Source organism: Adiantum capillus-veneris, chromosome 29 (assembly GCF_014529385.1).
Source record: "Adiantum capillus-veneris isolate H3 chromosome 29, ASM1452938v2, whole genome shotgun sequence".
Taxonomy (NCBI): domain Eukaryota; kingdom Viridiplantae; phylum Streptophyta; class Polypodiopsida; order Polypodiales; family Pteridaceae; genus Adiantum; species Adiantum capillus-veneris.
In genome coordinates, this window is record NC_140959.1 from 20,721,009 (window position 1) to 20,738,482 (window position 17,474).

General features: G+C 43.2%; 1 protein-coding gene across 1 annotated transcript in view; it reads left to right on the plus strand.

Annotated features, from left to right (window-relative positions):
* Positions 1-6,834: 6,834 nt before the first annotated feature.
* Positions 6,835-17,474, plus strand: part of LOC147418867 (LYR family of Fe/S cluster biogenesis protein) — a 58,503-nt gene continuing 47,863 nt past the window's right edge. Inside the window, exon 1 of the mRNA XM_086505318.1 lies at positions 6,835-7,112. Within this exon, the coding sequence (XP_086361444.1) occupies positions 6,891-7,112 (222 nt within the window). The 5' untranslated portion in view covers positions 6,835-6,890. The remainder of the gene's footprint in view (positions 7,113-17,474) is intronic.

The window sequence follows — 17,474 nt, forward strand, 5'->3', positions numbered from 1 at the left end:
TGACCGGCCGGCCAGTTTGTACTCAATTTGACCATTTAAGAAATCTGTAAATGAAATACATGCAAGAGGGAAATGGTCACTCTTGCACGGGGGGAGATTGTACCCAGTGCTTGTGTCTTGTTCTATCCTCTCTTCTCTTCTCTCTCGCCGTGCCGGCGTAGCACTCAGCTCTAGGAGGTGCGCCTGCACGTGTTCTTTCGCTCTCTCCCGCTCTCTATCTCTCTCTATTCGTGTACGACTTGATTATATGCTCACAGGCTTTGTCAGGTATGCGTATTTGCGGTGTTTTGTTGTTTCCATCATGCTATTCGGGGTATTCTGCAGGGACGCTACGTCTTCCGTCTGTAGCAGGTTTACTCATGCTGGCACCCGTTCGGACCCTGCAAGGCTTAGCCAATAAAAATTGAGAAGCTAAGTGATAGCCTTTTGACATGTGTCCCCCTTTCCCTTTTGTGAGAGCTTTAGGTATTTAATTAATGCAATTAAACCCTCATTAGACCCCTTTGTCTTCTGGCCGATAGGAATTAGGCAAAAAGCCATTGGGTTGCTAAATGCTCATTGGACCCCTTGGGAGACTGTCCAATAGTCTTCTAAAGAGCTTAATTTTTATTGGTTCTTTTATCAAGTTTTTTTTAATGAATAAACTAAATGTACTCTAGCCTAATTCTCATTGGTCCACCTCTATGGCCATCCAATAGGATTTGAATGCATCTTGGGGGTAACTGGCCTAGGGAGTTGACATGTTTCCCCTATTCCCTTTGTGTAAAGGGCTTGCAAGAGTGTGTGTGTTTCTCTCTCATCCCCTATTAAAAGGGCTCGCCCCCATCAAGATAGGGACGTGGGAAGACTTTTGAGTCTTCCCACAAGCATCCAATTTTACCTAGGGTTGGACCATTGGACACAACCTTTGAATTTTACAACCTTAGCATTTTGGAAGTCTTAATGGGCTGAACTTTAGGGTCTTTGAAGTCCATTGTTGCACATTGCTCTTTTGCAGATGGCCCTCCCTTTGGATCTCTATTTTCCCTCCTTTGGATCCCTAATGTGACCACTCTTCCAGCTTAACCAATATTCTAGCTTTTTCTCCCTTGGTACTTCTTCATATTAAATGATCAGTTTAACATGAGAAAATCATTTAGGAGAATTAGATATTAGTTAATATGACACTCACCATGTGTGTGGTCATGTGTGTTGGGAAGGTCTTACCATGTTCAATGGCAGTGTCTAGTCCGTCTTTTGGAGAGAATTGGAGCATGTTTCAAGCATTGGTGATAATCTCTTGTAGCTGCATAAGAACGGCTCTAGAGCCTGCTCTCACGGACTAAGCAATGCAAGTGTAGGTAAAGAGGCCCGTGGGAATGGACTAGTAATAGGCCGAGGGCTGTTGAGTCTTGAAGGTAATTGTAGCAGCAAGAGAGAGAAAAAATGTGCACTGTTTTGGGCTTCGAGCAAGGTTGGTGAACATTAAAAAATGATTCCACTGCACAGTGGTAGTCCAGTTGGCTTGTGCCACTAGGTGAGGTGGTTCTCTCGGTCCATAATTAATTTCATAATTATAAGGAGGGGAAGGTAGATCATAGGGAATGTGTTCTTCTTAAGAACCATTGCATATTGCTTCTTCATAAAAGTAATCAAATTGGTTCTTGTATCCTTGAAATGATGTACTGTAGTTTTTGATTCCTGACTGGGCATTTGCATTGGGTGTATCCCAGTTAGGTTATGTCAACTTTTTTGCCCAATTGTAGTCAATTGATTCTATGACTACATTTTCAGGTATTTTTAATGGGGTTTTCCATGTGTTGTCAATCAGTGGGTTATGGTTTTTGTGGTCAGTGGCCATGGTGTATAGATCTCTCACTTCATTTGAGGAGAGCAAGATGCTTTGCAGCTTGAGAAAAATAAATGTTGTGGCTTCCCACCCCATTTCTTTGTCGGAAATGCTACATGCTTAAGCTCTCATGAAGGGTGATAAATTTGAATTTCATGATCTTCAAAAGCAGTGGCTTATCAAAGTGACCTCGACTCTTATGCAAAGGGGGTTTAATAAATAAGAAGTAGGGTAGAGGTTCACATGATGAGGATGAGAGAATTAAATTAGTATGCAGTAAAGAAGGGAGGTCTTTTATATTATTATTAAAAACATCCCTTAGAGAGTAGTTGTCAACTAGGTGGTAGGTCAAAACGGTGCTTTCAAAAGGGTTCCTCTAACGTCGGAGGTCAAAAAAGAATGCCTACTTCAAGATATCTTTGTCATTGTTATCAAGACTTTTTGTATGCTTCTTCTCCCCTCAAAGTTGTGTTCAAAATGATCATATACATAGTAGATGCCGATGGTGGCATGACATACAAATAAAAAATGCCCAAATTTTCTCCATCTTCGTTGTAGTTTGAATCTTCTTCTTCTTGTTGTTCATTTTTATTGATGTCATTGGTCCACAATGTTGAGGATGTAGCCTTCATGGCTAATATCAACAGATGTCAAATGTGGTGCTCACCATGTGTGTGCGCATGTGTGTTGGGAAGGTCTTTCAATGTTCAATGGCAGTGTCTAGTCCGTCTTTTGGAGAGAATTGGAGTATGTTTCAAGCATTGGTGATAATTTATTATAACTGCATAAGAACGGCTCTAGAGCCTGCTCAATTGGTATAGGTTGTTCAAAGCTTAGAATAAAGCCTCCAATCTTTGCATAAACGTGGACTAAGCAATGCAGGTAAAGAGACCGGTGGGAATGGACTAGTAAAAGGCTGAGGGTTGTTGAGTCTTGAAGGTAATCATAGCACCAAGAGGGAGAAAAAATGTGCACTGTTTTGGGCTTCGAGCAAGGTTGGTGAACACCAAAAAATGATTGCACTATGCAATGGTAGTCCGGTTGGCTTGTGCCACTAGGTGAGGTGGTGCATGATATGGCAAAGTGGTGGGGCACCGGTTTATTCAATGGGTAGCTTTGGGCTGTAGCTGGTGTGTGTGATGGTAGGGCTTGCTTTGGGGTAGCATAGAAATGGGCTATGTTTAAAAGCGTCAACTCCAGCAGGGTTGAGGGCTGCAAGTGATGCTGGGGTGGATTGAGGAAACTCTTGAGTGCAAGAGTGGCAGTAGATGTAGGGATAGATGTGTTGCACGAGTGAATCGAGAAAGGGGGAGATTCCACAATGCCTTCAAAAGAAAATGAGGTTCCATTGCGTACCTTCAAGGCCTTCATAAAAAGGAAAGACTTTTGAAGTCCACTTCCATGAAAAACTCCATACACACACCTAAAGAGAGGTCAATGACCAATGCTGCTAAGTTCTTCCAAAGCATATTGAGTTTCATGGTATGATAATTTCCTTGAAGAACTTCATGATTAATTTTTTTTTAATGATTCGTTTTGACATAAAGAGCAATAAATATTTCATCATTATCTAAGATAATAAAATCTTTTCCTTCGATCATACAAAACTAAATAGAATATGCAGAGGATGATGTAGAAATTCTCCCATGAGTCTTAAGCAATGTCCACAAAAAGTTTTTTCATGACATTCAAAACTTTCTAGATGTTGAAAATCTTGTAGGCCCTAGGGTAGCAAAAGATAGTGGCATTTTGGAAGTAATTACATAATTATACGAATCTAGGTTATCCATATCCATTTACAACTTCATATTTGAGGGTACGATTGTCTCCAAAATGTGTGTGCATCCCTGCAACCCTGATTCCAACAATTGGTATTAGAGTAGGTCACGTCCTCTTGGTATTATCGCTAGCACCCCTCTGCTTACATTCTTAGATTTTGGAGAGCTTTGACGAGCATCAACATATTGACTAATACTTCAGGAGAACTTGTAGAGCTTGGTGTGCTCCACTTTTTCATTCGGGCTCGTTTCGGCCTCTGTTTCCACTACAAGCAGTATTGCATAGGCAATTTTGTCTTTTTTTGCAAAACTTTTGTCAATGCAATTTTCTTCAAAATAGGCCCCATACATTCATCTTTGGGTTGTGATATATAGCATGGTCTAGTCCTACTTCATTTTTCCTCTTTCCGGATAGTTTTCAGATCAGGTGCAGTCAATTGCCATGATTGACAATGACACAGATGTGTTCAAGATTTTTTGTTGCTGAGGAAAAATTGGATGGCAATAACTAACCAATGTGGGCTTACATGATGACCCATGTTCTTGTGTCAAAGGGCATCTGAAATGTTGTGCAGGGCATTGATGTGCGTCCGTCTTTTATGGATACATGCTCTATTGAGGACGTGGCAGGTTCTAGGAGATCTATTGTTGTTAGAGGCGTTTTGCCTACTACAGCTAAGCAATCTCATTGGGATATAAGATATGTGTAGGCTCATGCATTGATTACATTATTTGTGAAGTGCACTACTACCCCTCACATTTGCTTAACAAAATCAACAAAACAACCTTTGGATACTATGCAAGTCACAATGAGGAAACAATTGTATTGCTGCGTAAAGAGTTGCACTCGAAGATTATGCAAGAGGAAGATGACATGGACACTTTTCTTACTGGTATCAATGAGCAACTCATTTTTGCAAGTGAAGTTATTTCTAACAGTTTACTTGTACAGATTGCTTTTGATGTGTTGCCAGACTCTTATCAGACTTTTGCTAGTACTTGGAGACTTATGACCCAATACAACCCTCCAGTGGTCAAGTTTAATTTATATATAGTATTTTGCATATCAATAACAAATCAATCTACTTGTGCATCAAGAAATATTTTTGCTTCTTTCTCTTTTAGGGCACACACATGCAGTCTATCCACATTTATTTGCATCTTTGCTTGATTGCATGGTGCTAAATATGTTGTAGGTGCTTTTTGGCATGTCCAAAGGGCATTAGCTAGGGTGGGGCTTTTGAAGTGGAGGGCTGAGAGTAATCTTGGGACCTAGGATTCTTATTTATCTTAGGAATTTGCTATTGGTGGAGGAGTACGTATATGATGAATGTCTTTAAACCTCCACCATTTAGTTTATCATAGTAGGTAGAAAATTGATGCTCTACACATTATCTCGCTCACTCTCTAGAGACCACGACGAGGCATTTACAAAGCCCTCAGTATTGTGAGTGCTCTCTCTCTCTCTCTCTCTGCCACGACTAGGCATTTATGCAGCACTCAATACTGTGAGTGCATTCTCTCTCTCTCTCTCTCTCTCTCTCTCACACACACACACACACACACACACACACACACACACACACACACACACACACACACACACACACACACACACACACACACACACACACACACACACACACACACACACACACACACACACACACACACACACGCACACGCACACACAAACACACACACATCGACAAACTATAGTGCACAACTTTATCACCTTTCTTCTGCCACCAACTGCATCGTGCAAGCTCTCACCATGAAGGTGCACAACTGCATAGACATCCTCTCTTGTTCTTCAGCTCTAGCCATCTCCGTGACACAAGATCACCTGCCTTTGTCACCTTGATGATGTATGGCAAGTCCTTAACACCTAGCCTGCTAAAAAATCCTTGCAAGTAAAGCTCTAGACTGACAATATAGTCTCTTGGTCGATAGTGCTACCCCTTTCACACCATAAATTACTTGTAGACGATGACAATGGGGATGTTGAGCTCCGGTAGCAACACCCATGTTCAAATCATTGTTGTGGCCTTGTGAGCTTTGCTTGATGATACACCTTGAATGCTAAATTTGTGGAAAAATATAGTCTTGAGTGTTGGAGAAATAAGAAGAAGCATGCAAGCATGCCATGCTCAAGGAAATGGGCTAGAAAGGGAGAGACAAGGACATAGTAATCTGACAAGCTTACGTACTGTGCATGTGAATGCGCGCGCGCGCGTGTGTGTGTGTGTGTGTGTGTGTGAGAGAGAGAGAGAGAGAGAGAGAGAGAGAGAGAGAGAGAGAGAGAGAGAGAGAGAGAGAGAGAGAGAGAGAGAGAGAGAGAGAGAGAGAGAGAGAGAGAGAGAGAGAGAGAGAGAGAGAGAGAGAGAGAGAGAGAGATCTCAATAGCTTACGATGTGAGTGCAGAGGAAATGGGGCATTGCCAAGGGGGGAGGAGGCAAGGGAGCAAGTAAGGAGGCACGCTTAAGGAAGAGGAAAACGAGGAGGTCGCAAATTTGCCATTGCTCCCTCTTCATCGACATTATTATGCCTCACGCAGATCAGCTTCGTCATCCAATTTTTATGCTTTTTTTTCGTATGATTCGCTTCCATGTTGAATAAGCTGGTAGAAACATAATAAATTTTGTATTCTAGCTACACATTTCTTTGCAACCTTTAGATGCCCATTCAACTGGGTGTTTTTAATTATCAGTGACATAGCTAGTGTGCTATTGTTGCTTGCTTCAACGTGTAGTTATCGATTCCATTTCTGTTTGTGCCTATGAAAGAAGTGTTACCTCCTTTAACATAAGGCCACATTTTTATTGAAAATCCTCATAACAAAAATTCTACATCCCCAAACGTTTTGTAAGTTAAATTCTTGTAGAGATTAACCTCATATTAGATGAGTAGTACTATGGACATTCCATGAATGTTGTTTAAAGGTGGTATTCTATCTTGTTGGGTTATTTGAAGGGAGCAATCTCCCCAATGGCGAGGAGGATACACCCAAGAGAACGCAGCCTGTGAGCCTCGAACCCTCAACCTTGGGGTTACATCTTGAAGGCTTCACCAACTGAGCTACGCTTCTGCGGTATTCCCTTTGGGATTGCATGTTGATGTGTCTCCTTTATTTAGTGCAATTAATGCATGGCTGGAAATGGCGTCTCAATTGTTTATAACTTGCCAGCTTTTATAACATAGACCATCTCTTGCAAAAAGCCCCTCTCCACTTGTTGAATGAATTATGTTGCAAGCTTTCTCTATTGATCATTAGTTGTAGGAGAATGGCGTGCAGAATGGCAAAGAGGGGCATGGCTACAACAGCTGATGTATCGCGATCCCTGGATGACGCCAAGCGGAAAGTCATGTCTTTTTTCAAGGATTGCTGCAGGGCCCTGCCCACCATCATACACGTGTACATTCTCGACGAGACCATTTCCCGTGCTGAACTGCGCTCCAAGATAGCTTCTGAGTTCCGCAAGCATGAGAACGTTCAGAACCCCCAGGTTTTCCTTTCACCCTTGAGAGAGAGAGAGAGAGAGAGAGAGAGAGAGAGAGAGAGAGAGAGAGAGAGAGAGAGAGAGAGAGAGAGAGAGAGAGAGAGAGTTGCTATCTGCCCTCTTTGTGTTTCAAATGTCAGTATGAGAGAGAGAGAGAGAGAGAGAGAGAGAGAGAGAGAGAGAGAGAGAGAGAGAGAGAGAGAGAGAGAGAGAGAGAGAGAGAGAGAGTGTTGCTATCTGCCCTCTTTGTGTTTCAAATGTCAGTATGTGCGTGCTGTGTTTGTTGCTGCCTATAGGCGTGGTGGTCCCGGGTGGTGGTGTGGGGATGTGTATGGCTGTTTGTGCTTGTTTCGTTTCTTTCTTTTTTTCTCATGATTGTTGGGCAGTTGGGTTGCGTGTGTCCTTGAAGGTGTGGTGGATGGGTGGATGCCCTCTCTTCCTTACGAAGTTCTTTGTCCTGGTCTATTTTGATTTGTTTCGTGAAGTCAAGAGAACAATGTTGTTCTTTGAGTGTTCTGGCTGAGGCTTGCCCTGTCCACATTGATCTATTGCAGATGCTCTTGTTTCTGGACAGGGCAAGCCACAGCCGGACCACTCAGAGAACGACATTGCTTGCCCTGTCCACATTGATCTATTGCAGATGCTCTTGTTTCTGGATAGGGCAAGCCACAATTGTTTCTGGACAGGGCAAGCCACAGCCTGACCACTTAGAGAACAACATTGTTCTCTTGACTTCACGAAACAAATCAAAATAGGCCAGGACAAATAACTTCAGCAAGGAAGAGAGGGCATCAACCCAGCCGGACCATCACAATCTACAATGACCACATTGATCTTTTGCAGATGCTCTTCTTTCTGGTCATTGTAGATCGTGATGCAAATATCGTGCTTTGGTGGAAATGTGCCATTTGGTCTGGCCTTTGGTCATATAGAGCACGAGTCACTGGCAAGGTAGTAAAACAGATAGCACACCATGACTGAATTGAAACAGCAAGTTCTGAAATTGGAAAAGAACTATGGACAAGAGACATAGTGGAGTGTAGTTCTTTACTCAGAGGTGGTGGTCCCTAAGCTAGGTGCCCCTTGCGTTACTTGTTTATTGATTGTTCTCAGAGATACAATGCAAGTGAATGCCAAGAAATTCCTCAAGGCCCATATTTAAAGGCACGCGGACGAAAAACAACTGCTATAAAAAACTAGAGCCCCCAAAAGTAGTCTCGCTCAAAATAGTCAATTGCTTTCATACATGGCGGAAACTTTAGTGATTGAACCACAACCAACAATTCTTTCTCATAATGTCGTAACAAAGGGTTTGAGTAGATTTGGAATTATGAGTGCATGTCAGAATTAAGAGCTATTTTCAGCTCAATGAAGGTTGATTTTTCTACCTTGGTCCATTGGAATGTACTTTTCCTCTCGCTAAGTCGTGTAGAGGAGAATTAATTTGTGCACAGTGCTTAAAAAAGTAATGGTAGTAAGAGCATAAGCCAAGAAAAGATCATACCTCATGTACATCATGAAGATGTGGCCATTCTTTAATCATTGAAACTTTATCCATGTGAAGATACCTTGCTTTGAAATTATGTGTCCCGAATAGTTAATTATATGGATGAAGAACTCACTTTTTACTTACCATTGATTATAAGGTTGCTATCTTGATTTTGCTTCAACACATTTCCTAGGTTGAGTTGTTGTTTTGTGAACATTGTGGCGGACCGCTTTGATTTGATGATAGCACACTCTTTAAGTCAATGCGGTAACCGGTTCTAGATATTGGATCTGCTAGAAATATGGTTGTAGGATTGTATGTGAAGATGGAGAAGATGAAGGAGAAGCTCAAGCACACACAACACAAGAAGTAGTATTATTGAGTGTGCCAATACAAAGATAAGGCTTGCCCTAGAGTGATGGGCATTTATACAAGCCAAGGGGGAAAAACCCCTCACGGACTGTCCTAAGTGTGTGCACACACCTCACAACCATAATGTGCTAACAAATCCGCCTTGGTAGTGATGCGGTGAATATGAGTTAGTACTCATGTATAGGGATGTCAGATGCAGCGGAAGTGTTTAAGGATTTAGCTCGGATCTAGTACTCCACACAAACACAAGGTTACTTTACTTCACTTGAAAAGAAAAATGAACTAACTGAATGAAAGAGAGAGACAAGAGAGAGAGAGAGAGAAGAGACGACAAGGCATGTTGGGTCCCAACCACCCTCAAGGGCCCCCTTGCCAGAGCAAGTACTTGCTTTATTTCTTGCACAAAATGCTGATACTATGATGCTAATGCTGAGATGCTCAGATACTGAGATGCTAATGGGTGCTTGATGCTACTGATGCTGGGTACTGATGAGGTACTGCAGTGCTTGGTGCTTGGTACTGTGGGTTCTTGGTACTTGCTACTGCGGGTACTGTTGGGTATTGAAGGTACTTAGGTGCTAAGGACACGGAGGTCTTGATGATCCCTATGTTGAGCTAGGCAACAGCCAAGCCAAAATGCAAGGGGTGTTAGATGTTGGGGTACTGCGTCGACGACAAGGGGTACTTGTACTGCGGTGGTGCTGTTGAGGTGGTGCTACTGGAGATGCTTGGTACGACGATGACGACGATGATGAAGACGAGGCTGTGGGCTGATCTGCTATCGCCGGGAGTGCCGATGGCTGAAAACTGAAAATGCTGAAGATGAAGATGGTTGAAATCTGAAAACACTGGTGGTAATGCGGCAAGGACTGCAGCTGTGACGAAGCTATGCTGAAAACACTGAGGGCTGAGGAGTGAAGCTTTTGATTTTGAAGCTTTTGGGACAGCTTTTGGGGCTCTGCTTTTGGCATCCCTTGTAACCTATTTAATAGTGGTTTGGGCTCTCACTTCTGAGAGCATCTAGACGCAGAGTCTGAGAGTGAGTCCCGACCACTCGCTTGTACTTTGAGTTGTAGATTAATACAAAAAGAAATACCGAAAGGGGCGCCAGTCTTTGGGGCCAATATCTTTAGGCACGGAACTCCGCCGGGCCAGTGTCGAATCAATTGTGAACTGTGAACTGTTGGAAGTGAATTCTCGTGGTGTCGCGGTAGATTCTCGATTGGGAGTGTCCAAGTCTGTTATATCCCTGATATCTATGGCATATGCCTTGAGAGTACAAATGAATTGTGCCGAGCATGTAGCAAAGTCAATGGCTTTAAAGCCCTTATTTTCTTTGACCTCGGAGCCACAAAGAACTTCATCCATCCAGAATTCTTGGAGTAGATGCTCTTTGATTATGATAGAGAGGGTGGAGAAATTGAAGCCGAGCTAGCCACGGGGCAAACTTAGAAAGTGGTACCGCTCATTGGTGCTCTTTCAGTGACTATCCAAGATTATCATGGAAAAGCCGATTTCCACATTATAAAGTTGGGCAATTGCGACGTTCTCTTGGGCATGCCTTGGCATGACCACAATGATGCGACTCTCGTGGCCCGGACCTTGTTAGGTTATGCGTGGGAGAGTGTTCATTGGCGATTTATGTTTCTATGTCTTGTAACATGCATATGTGAGCATTTGTGTTGCATTGTGATGTGCCAACCAGTGAATATTCCTAATTGGATGAGATTGCCTGGGTATGTAATTTTAGTGCATCAAGACACCCGTGGAAGATCAGTGCGGTCTGGGTGTGATGGCTAATTTTACTATGCCGGAATATCAAGAGTTCCGATTTGGACGAAAGGAGAAGCCAACTCTTTAACAAAAGAACTGAGAGGAGAAGCCAACTCCTTAACAAAAAAACGAGCAAACTGATTGTCCCTCGGAAACTTTTGAGCTAACTTGAGTTGTTTTGCAGATATGTTGTAATCGCGGACGATTACTTTCTTTCAAGAAGGGGGGATGTCACAAATCGCTGTCAAGCCAATGAAGAACGGAGCCGACTTGCAGATCCCCGCTGAGGGGCCTAAACCCTAGAAGCAACAAAAGAAGTTGAAGTTCTCACCAACTTACAGATTCTCGCCGAGTCGGTCTATTTTTAAAGAAGTTCTCGCCAACTTATGGGACCTTGTCCGATGGCGCCCAAGTGACCTAAAGAGAATAAATAAAGCACAACCCACACACACATAGGAGGACTTGCGTATTCAGCTGATGACGTGGCAATAAGTGGTATGGACGCCCAGATTTTGTTGAATTGCTGACGTGGTGATTTATGTTGGTTGATTTTCAGCGCCAACTTTTGGGCCAGTTGCTTTTGAGTTTCAAGCTTTTCATGTTAACTGCTTTTCAAGGCCAAGGGCCTTTAAATAAGTGCAGAGGGCTCAGTGTGGCACGCTTCAGTGAGAAGGTGCAGAGCGCGAGTACCGACATTGTACTGAGTTCAAGTGATATAAAGAAATACCGAAAGGAACGCCAAGGTTTGGGGCCAATACTCTTTGGGGTGGAATTCCGCCACTCCGTGTCGCGTGTGATCTCTCTCTTTTAGTTTTAGTTGTTATTGAAGTGCTAAAAGTCTGTTCAATCTGTTCTTTTCTATTTGCACGTGGTGCCCGTCTTGTGGCAGTTTGAAAATGTTTGATTCTCATAAGCTATGACATGGTGCTCTTGCATGAAGATCGCACCTTGATTGCTTCCACAACCATCACAGTAAATCTCAAAAGATAATCTCTGATCCTAGTCGCAAGAGTATATTCTTCCGTTATTCGAAGATGGTTCCAAGCAGTAAGAACAACTGCCTCTTATTGGGGTGTTAACCAAAGAGATAAAAATAATCTTTTGAACTTTACTCATTTACCACGTACTTTTGTGTGTTGTTAAAGCATTGGCCACCACATTCGTGTATTCCCTTTGAGAGGAAAGGTCGCTTTGCGAACCTCGGAAACTTTTGTAAAGTTGTCTCCCAAAAAGGGGGTGTCAAAACTGTCAAATAAAAGATAATGCTTTTCTTAAGTATCACACTTGAGACGTCCACCATCCTTGAGTGCCTTTCTACCGTTTCTAGGCTCCAAATGATCATACTTTAGTCTTTTTGATCATATGGAATTGATCATATGGAATTTGACAAGTATCGGTCGGTTTTTTTGGAAGTCACACCTTTTATGCTGCGAAATTTTGAAGCATGCCTACAACCACAGCTTTGAAAGAGCATTAAGGTGTATCCCCATGATACCCTTCAGAGGATGATGGAGTCAACAATCATTGTTGAGGACTTACACTCTACTGGAACTCCTAAAAGGATGGAACAAAGCACTTATCGTGCAAGACTGTATTATTTTTAGCTACGGCTGAAGATAAATGAAAATGATTTTTGTGCACACAAAATAGATTTATGAATTTATTGGTACTGATTAATAATTTAAATGAACGGGTAAAATTTTGGGTGCATTATGCCATCTGGAAATTTATCCGTGTCTGGATAGTATGATAAGTAGAACAATAGTTGGACATAGTGCAGAATAGCTCATAACAAGCACATGAATAAGATGGTGTCCCCAATTCGCTTAGAAAAGTTGCGATTTAATATTTTCATTGTGGCCGCCCAAGAAAGTGATCAGTTGGGGACAATGTAAATACGTTTCGGCGAGAGCTGGTAGATTGAGCTGGGAGGAGCATGGAAAACAGCAGGGCAAACTTGTTGCAGAATGGGTAGAAACTCCTGTCCAAACACTTATTTTTTAAGTCTAAGGTTTAAAAAGCTTAAAGAACGAGTGGCCTGTTCAGTATGAAAGCAGTCAAATTTAATAATATTAAAATAAGGCTCAAACAAATTAGCAACTAGCGTGAGATTTAGAAAGAGGGCAGTGTGGGCAACTTTGTGAAGCTTCTCTCTCTCTCTCTCTCTCTCTCTCTCTCTCTCTCTCTCTCTCTCTCCCCCCCCCGAAGCGCCATCTGGCATGGAAAATTCTACGCTATGCTATAAAAGATGTAGCGCTTCCAATTTGCAAGCCTTTGCGGCAGATTACACACACAGAGATTTCTCTCTCAGTTCCCAGTTCAGCCCCCACTCCCCAGTCCCCCCCCCCCCCTGCGATTTCTTGCTCAAAGCTCCTGTGAGGGCCGTGCAGAACCTATGCAAAGTTAACGGACAGCCAAAGAAACTGGTGCACATCCTTGCAAGGAATAGCCGCACGCAGACAAGCGTAGTATCGGCCGTCCACTCAGTTTTTTAGCACTCTTTCGACTTCGACTCGTCAATTTCAGCCAAGGTACGTCCAACTTCTGGTCTATAGTACCATGTTCTCTTTCCGCATTGTTTTCTCAATAATATTTCGTGCGAAATCCTACGTGAAATAGTTGAATTAACACTATAGTATTTAAAAGCACGCTTCCGTTTCTGTGAGAGTGGTATCAATATTGTTTTCTCAGTAATATTTCGTGCGAAATCCTACGTGAAATAGTTGAATTAACACTATAGTATTTAAAAGCACGCTTCCGTTTCTGTGAGAGTGGTATCAATATTGTTTTCTCAGTAATATTTCGTGTGAAATCCTACGTGAAATAGTTGAATTAACACTAAAGTATTTAAAAGCACGCTTCCGTTTCTGTGAGAGTGGTATCGGAGTAAGGTCCTCTCTATTCCTTTCCTAAGGAAATAATTCTTGGCAGAAACATACCTGTCATGGCAGTACAACTAGAATAGCTTGAGCGCCTCATGAAGCAGATTGCAAAACTACAAGCAGCTCTTCCTTAGCCAGAAGTGCAACAAGTGCTTAAGAACCTTGAAAAAGGGAAAGCAAAGATGGTGGAGCCACCTCAGAATTCCCAGAGCCGACTCAGGATATACGACAGACTGGGGCTCCAACACAGCCCCAGAGGGAGCGTGGAGTGGGAACTTTCCGTCTGCATGAAGAAGATCTTTCTTCCTCCGGCCGATTACTCTCCAAATTACTCACTCCTTTATGAAGAACTTGGACAACATAGTCCTTGACAAAGAGTTGCAACTAGATGTAGAAGAGGTCGTAGAGCAACCAAGGGAAGGAAAAGAACAAGACCTGGGTCGAAGGAAGGGTCGACGCCAAATCCCCGTGCAGAAGATTCCAAAGCTATCTCCAAGAAGCGGTTGTGACACCACAAGAAGAAGACATTCAAAGCTAGAGGTAAGGACGCCAAATTTGAAAACTACAAAGGAAGAAGGGTTGTCAATAAGGCTCTAGCTTTTATCCGTCAGTTCGAAGTGGCCTTTGCAGAAGGCAACTTCTTAGAACGATCCAAATTGCGCCATGTTAGCATGTATCTTAAGGATAGAGCTAGCAATTGATGGCTTACTACAACTCTGGAAGGACGCAAACCCAAAGACTGGGAGGAGTTCGAAAAGCACTTCTATGCTCAATTCCTCCCTCCTGACTTTGACACAGATGTAAAGAAAGAATGGGATTGGCTCTCCTAAAAAGAGCATGAAGCTGCTTTCGACTACATCGACAAGTTTTGGGGGAGATCCTTCTCAAGGCCACTCCCTTTATGAAAGTCTTTCATGAAGAGAAGATGCGGAAGTTTGAGGTTGGACTCCAGGCCCCAGGGGACACTTCAGAAAAGTATGAAGTTTTACCCACGAAACACTCTCCACATTATGATGCAATCTGCTCTAATTGCTGAAAATCTTCATTCGAAAGGAACTCCTTGCAAGTAGGATTTTAGTACTTTTTAGGCAAAACAAAAGGCTCCCTCTACTGAGACAGAAACTTCCTCTCGAAAGCGACCTTCAGAGGAGCCCAAAGGCTAAGGAAAGTAGCTAGAGAGGGGTAAGCGAAGCAAGTACTTGACTTCCTCTTAGTTGAAGACCTACATATGGAAGAGGGCAAATGTTTCTTTTGTGGTGAGAAAGGCCACAAGAAACTAGATTGCCCACATCTTTCCCACATCTAAAGAAAGACTCTCCGTCTCCTGTGTCAAATTTAATAATCAACGCGCAAGTTAACACTAGTAAGGAGAAAGGAAAAAGACAGTTACTAAAGGGGTGGGGCAATTTAAATGGGCAAAGAGTCCTGATTCTGTTTGATCCAGGCTCGATAGACAACTTCATCTCGCTGGACACCTCAGAATCTCTCGGTCTCACTCCCCAAAGGTTGGGAACTCCAGTCAATCCTGATGTCAGGTGCAACGGAAGATCTAGGTTTCACACTTCCACAAATCCTTTTCTTTCTTTCCTTGTGTTAGTGATTTCTTTAGCTTGAATGATGGTGGAAGATTGACACCGGATGGGGTCCAACTTTCACGATTGTGATGTATTCTTTGTCTTGTATTACCTTCTTCACTTGATTCTTTTGCAGATATGAAGATGCACCAGATCTGAGACCCCGATTCTCCAAAGGATGTGTCCCTTCGCCCAAGAGTCGCACTTGTTCGAATGGCTTCACCTTTACGCCGAAGGGTCACGAATGGCTTCACCTTTACGCCGAAGGGTCACGACTCTACAACAGAGGGACACGACTATTGGGCTAGAGTCATGCCTTTTGATCTATGGTCATGGTACTTAATTAAGGATTAGTAATTAGAATCCTTACAGTGGTATCATATCAAATTTTTTCCCGGGACCCAAAGGTTGTGGGTCTCTCACCCTCGCTGCTACACTTTACCTTCTTTCCAGAGTTGTATGGCAGCTGTCAGATTTTATGTGAGGTATTCCTAAACTCTACCATTTACATACTGACTACAGAATATGTACGGATGGATGGCATACCCAATGTGCGTGCGGAAATTTCTTGATGGAAGCCTCGCGATGCACCTCTTCATCGGCATCCCTTCATTTGGTTGTGCCTCTTGGTAGTCGTCCATGCCTCCTCCAGGTGCCTCTTCGCAGGTTGCTTCATCGGCACCTTTCCGTCGGGTCGTGCCTCTTTATAGTCGGATGGTACCTCTCCATAGTGGCTCTTCATTGGCTGCCTTGCCCCTTCCTGTGCCTCCACATAACTCTTTGCAATTGATGCCCTTGGGTGGTGCCGTGCCCCACTGCTTCAAGTTGATGCACCCTTCAACAGCAAACGACGTGTTCTAATGATGCGCATTATAATATGCATAAGTATGCCATGGCATATCTAATGCCACGTGGCACCTTGGATAGCATTTATGCAGCGTATGATAAGCTTGATTTTAAACAAAACTTAAGTGCTGGCTTCTTGGACTTTTCACGCGGGTGCTGTCACAAACTGCTGATGTGTCAAAGCCTAAAGAATGGAGCCAACTTGCAAATGCCGGCCGAGGAGCCTAAACCCTAAGAAGAACAAGTAACAGAAGAAGAAGTCCTACCAACTTATGGGGACCCCGTCCGATGGGGCCCCAAGTGACATAAAAGGATTAAAATAAAGCAGGACCCGCACACACACAAAAATTGATGACGTGGTAGATTTCCAAAAATTGCGCTGGCATGATGACGTGGCAGATTGAACTGCTTTTTAGGCCAAGGGCCTTTAAATATGAGGCTAGGGCTCATTTTCTGGCATGCTTCCTGGAGAAGGTGCAGAGTCTGAAGTACCGGCTTGTACTGTGTTGATGCAATATAAAGAAATACCGAAAGAGGCGCCAAGGTTTGGGGCCAATACTCTTTGGGGTGGAATTCCGCCACTCCGTGTCGCGCGTTGTCTCTCTCTCTCTCAGTTAAGTTGTTATTTGAAGTGCTTAAGGTTGTTCAGTCTGTTCTTTTCTATTGGCACATGGTGCCCGTCTTGTGACAGTGGTATCAGAGCTTCAGGAGTGTGCTTTTCTGAAAGCATACCGGTCCTACCAAGGAGCAGACAGAGCAAGATTGCACTTCCAAAAGTTCACTGGAAATTTTGGCTTCATGCTCCGACCCCGGAATTATTAGCCACTCCCACCCTTACTTCATCTCGCATCGGGCGCGCTCCCGTCTTCACCGCTCATGTCTTACAGGGCATAAGCCGTTAAGGTCACTTGCAAGAGAAGGATCCAAGATTTGTTTCAAGTTGCTGTTTTTCTCAGAGACAGTACCATGCAAATGTTGATAGCTACCAAGCAACATACTCCAAGTACTTGGCAAGCTTTCAAGAGAAAAATTTTGCCCGAAGTTATATGGTTTCTGACATCTTCCTTCAGAGTGCAACTTCTGGCAGAGTGTGGTATCCTGAAATGCTTGCCATGGAAACCCTAGCAGATTATAACGTGAAATTTCTCGACATCTCTCCGTAGATGTCTCTTCACGAGCAGATGACCTTAGAGGTCCAGTGTGATTGCTACTCTCTATCTCTCAGTCTCATAAACTTTCACGCACTCTCTCACTAAAGGAACGGAAGGCTCTCCCTTCCATAAGAACAAAAGGAACCTTGAGCACAGTTCGAAGCACTCATCTTGAGCAAAGTTCAAACATTCATTCTGCTACACCTTACATTGGTATCAGAGCTTTGGTAGTGTTCTGTATCACTCAAGGAAAGAACCACAAGAATCACAAGGATTTTTTT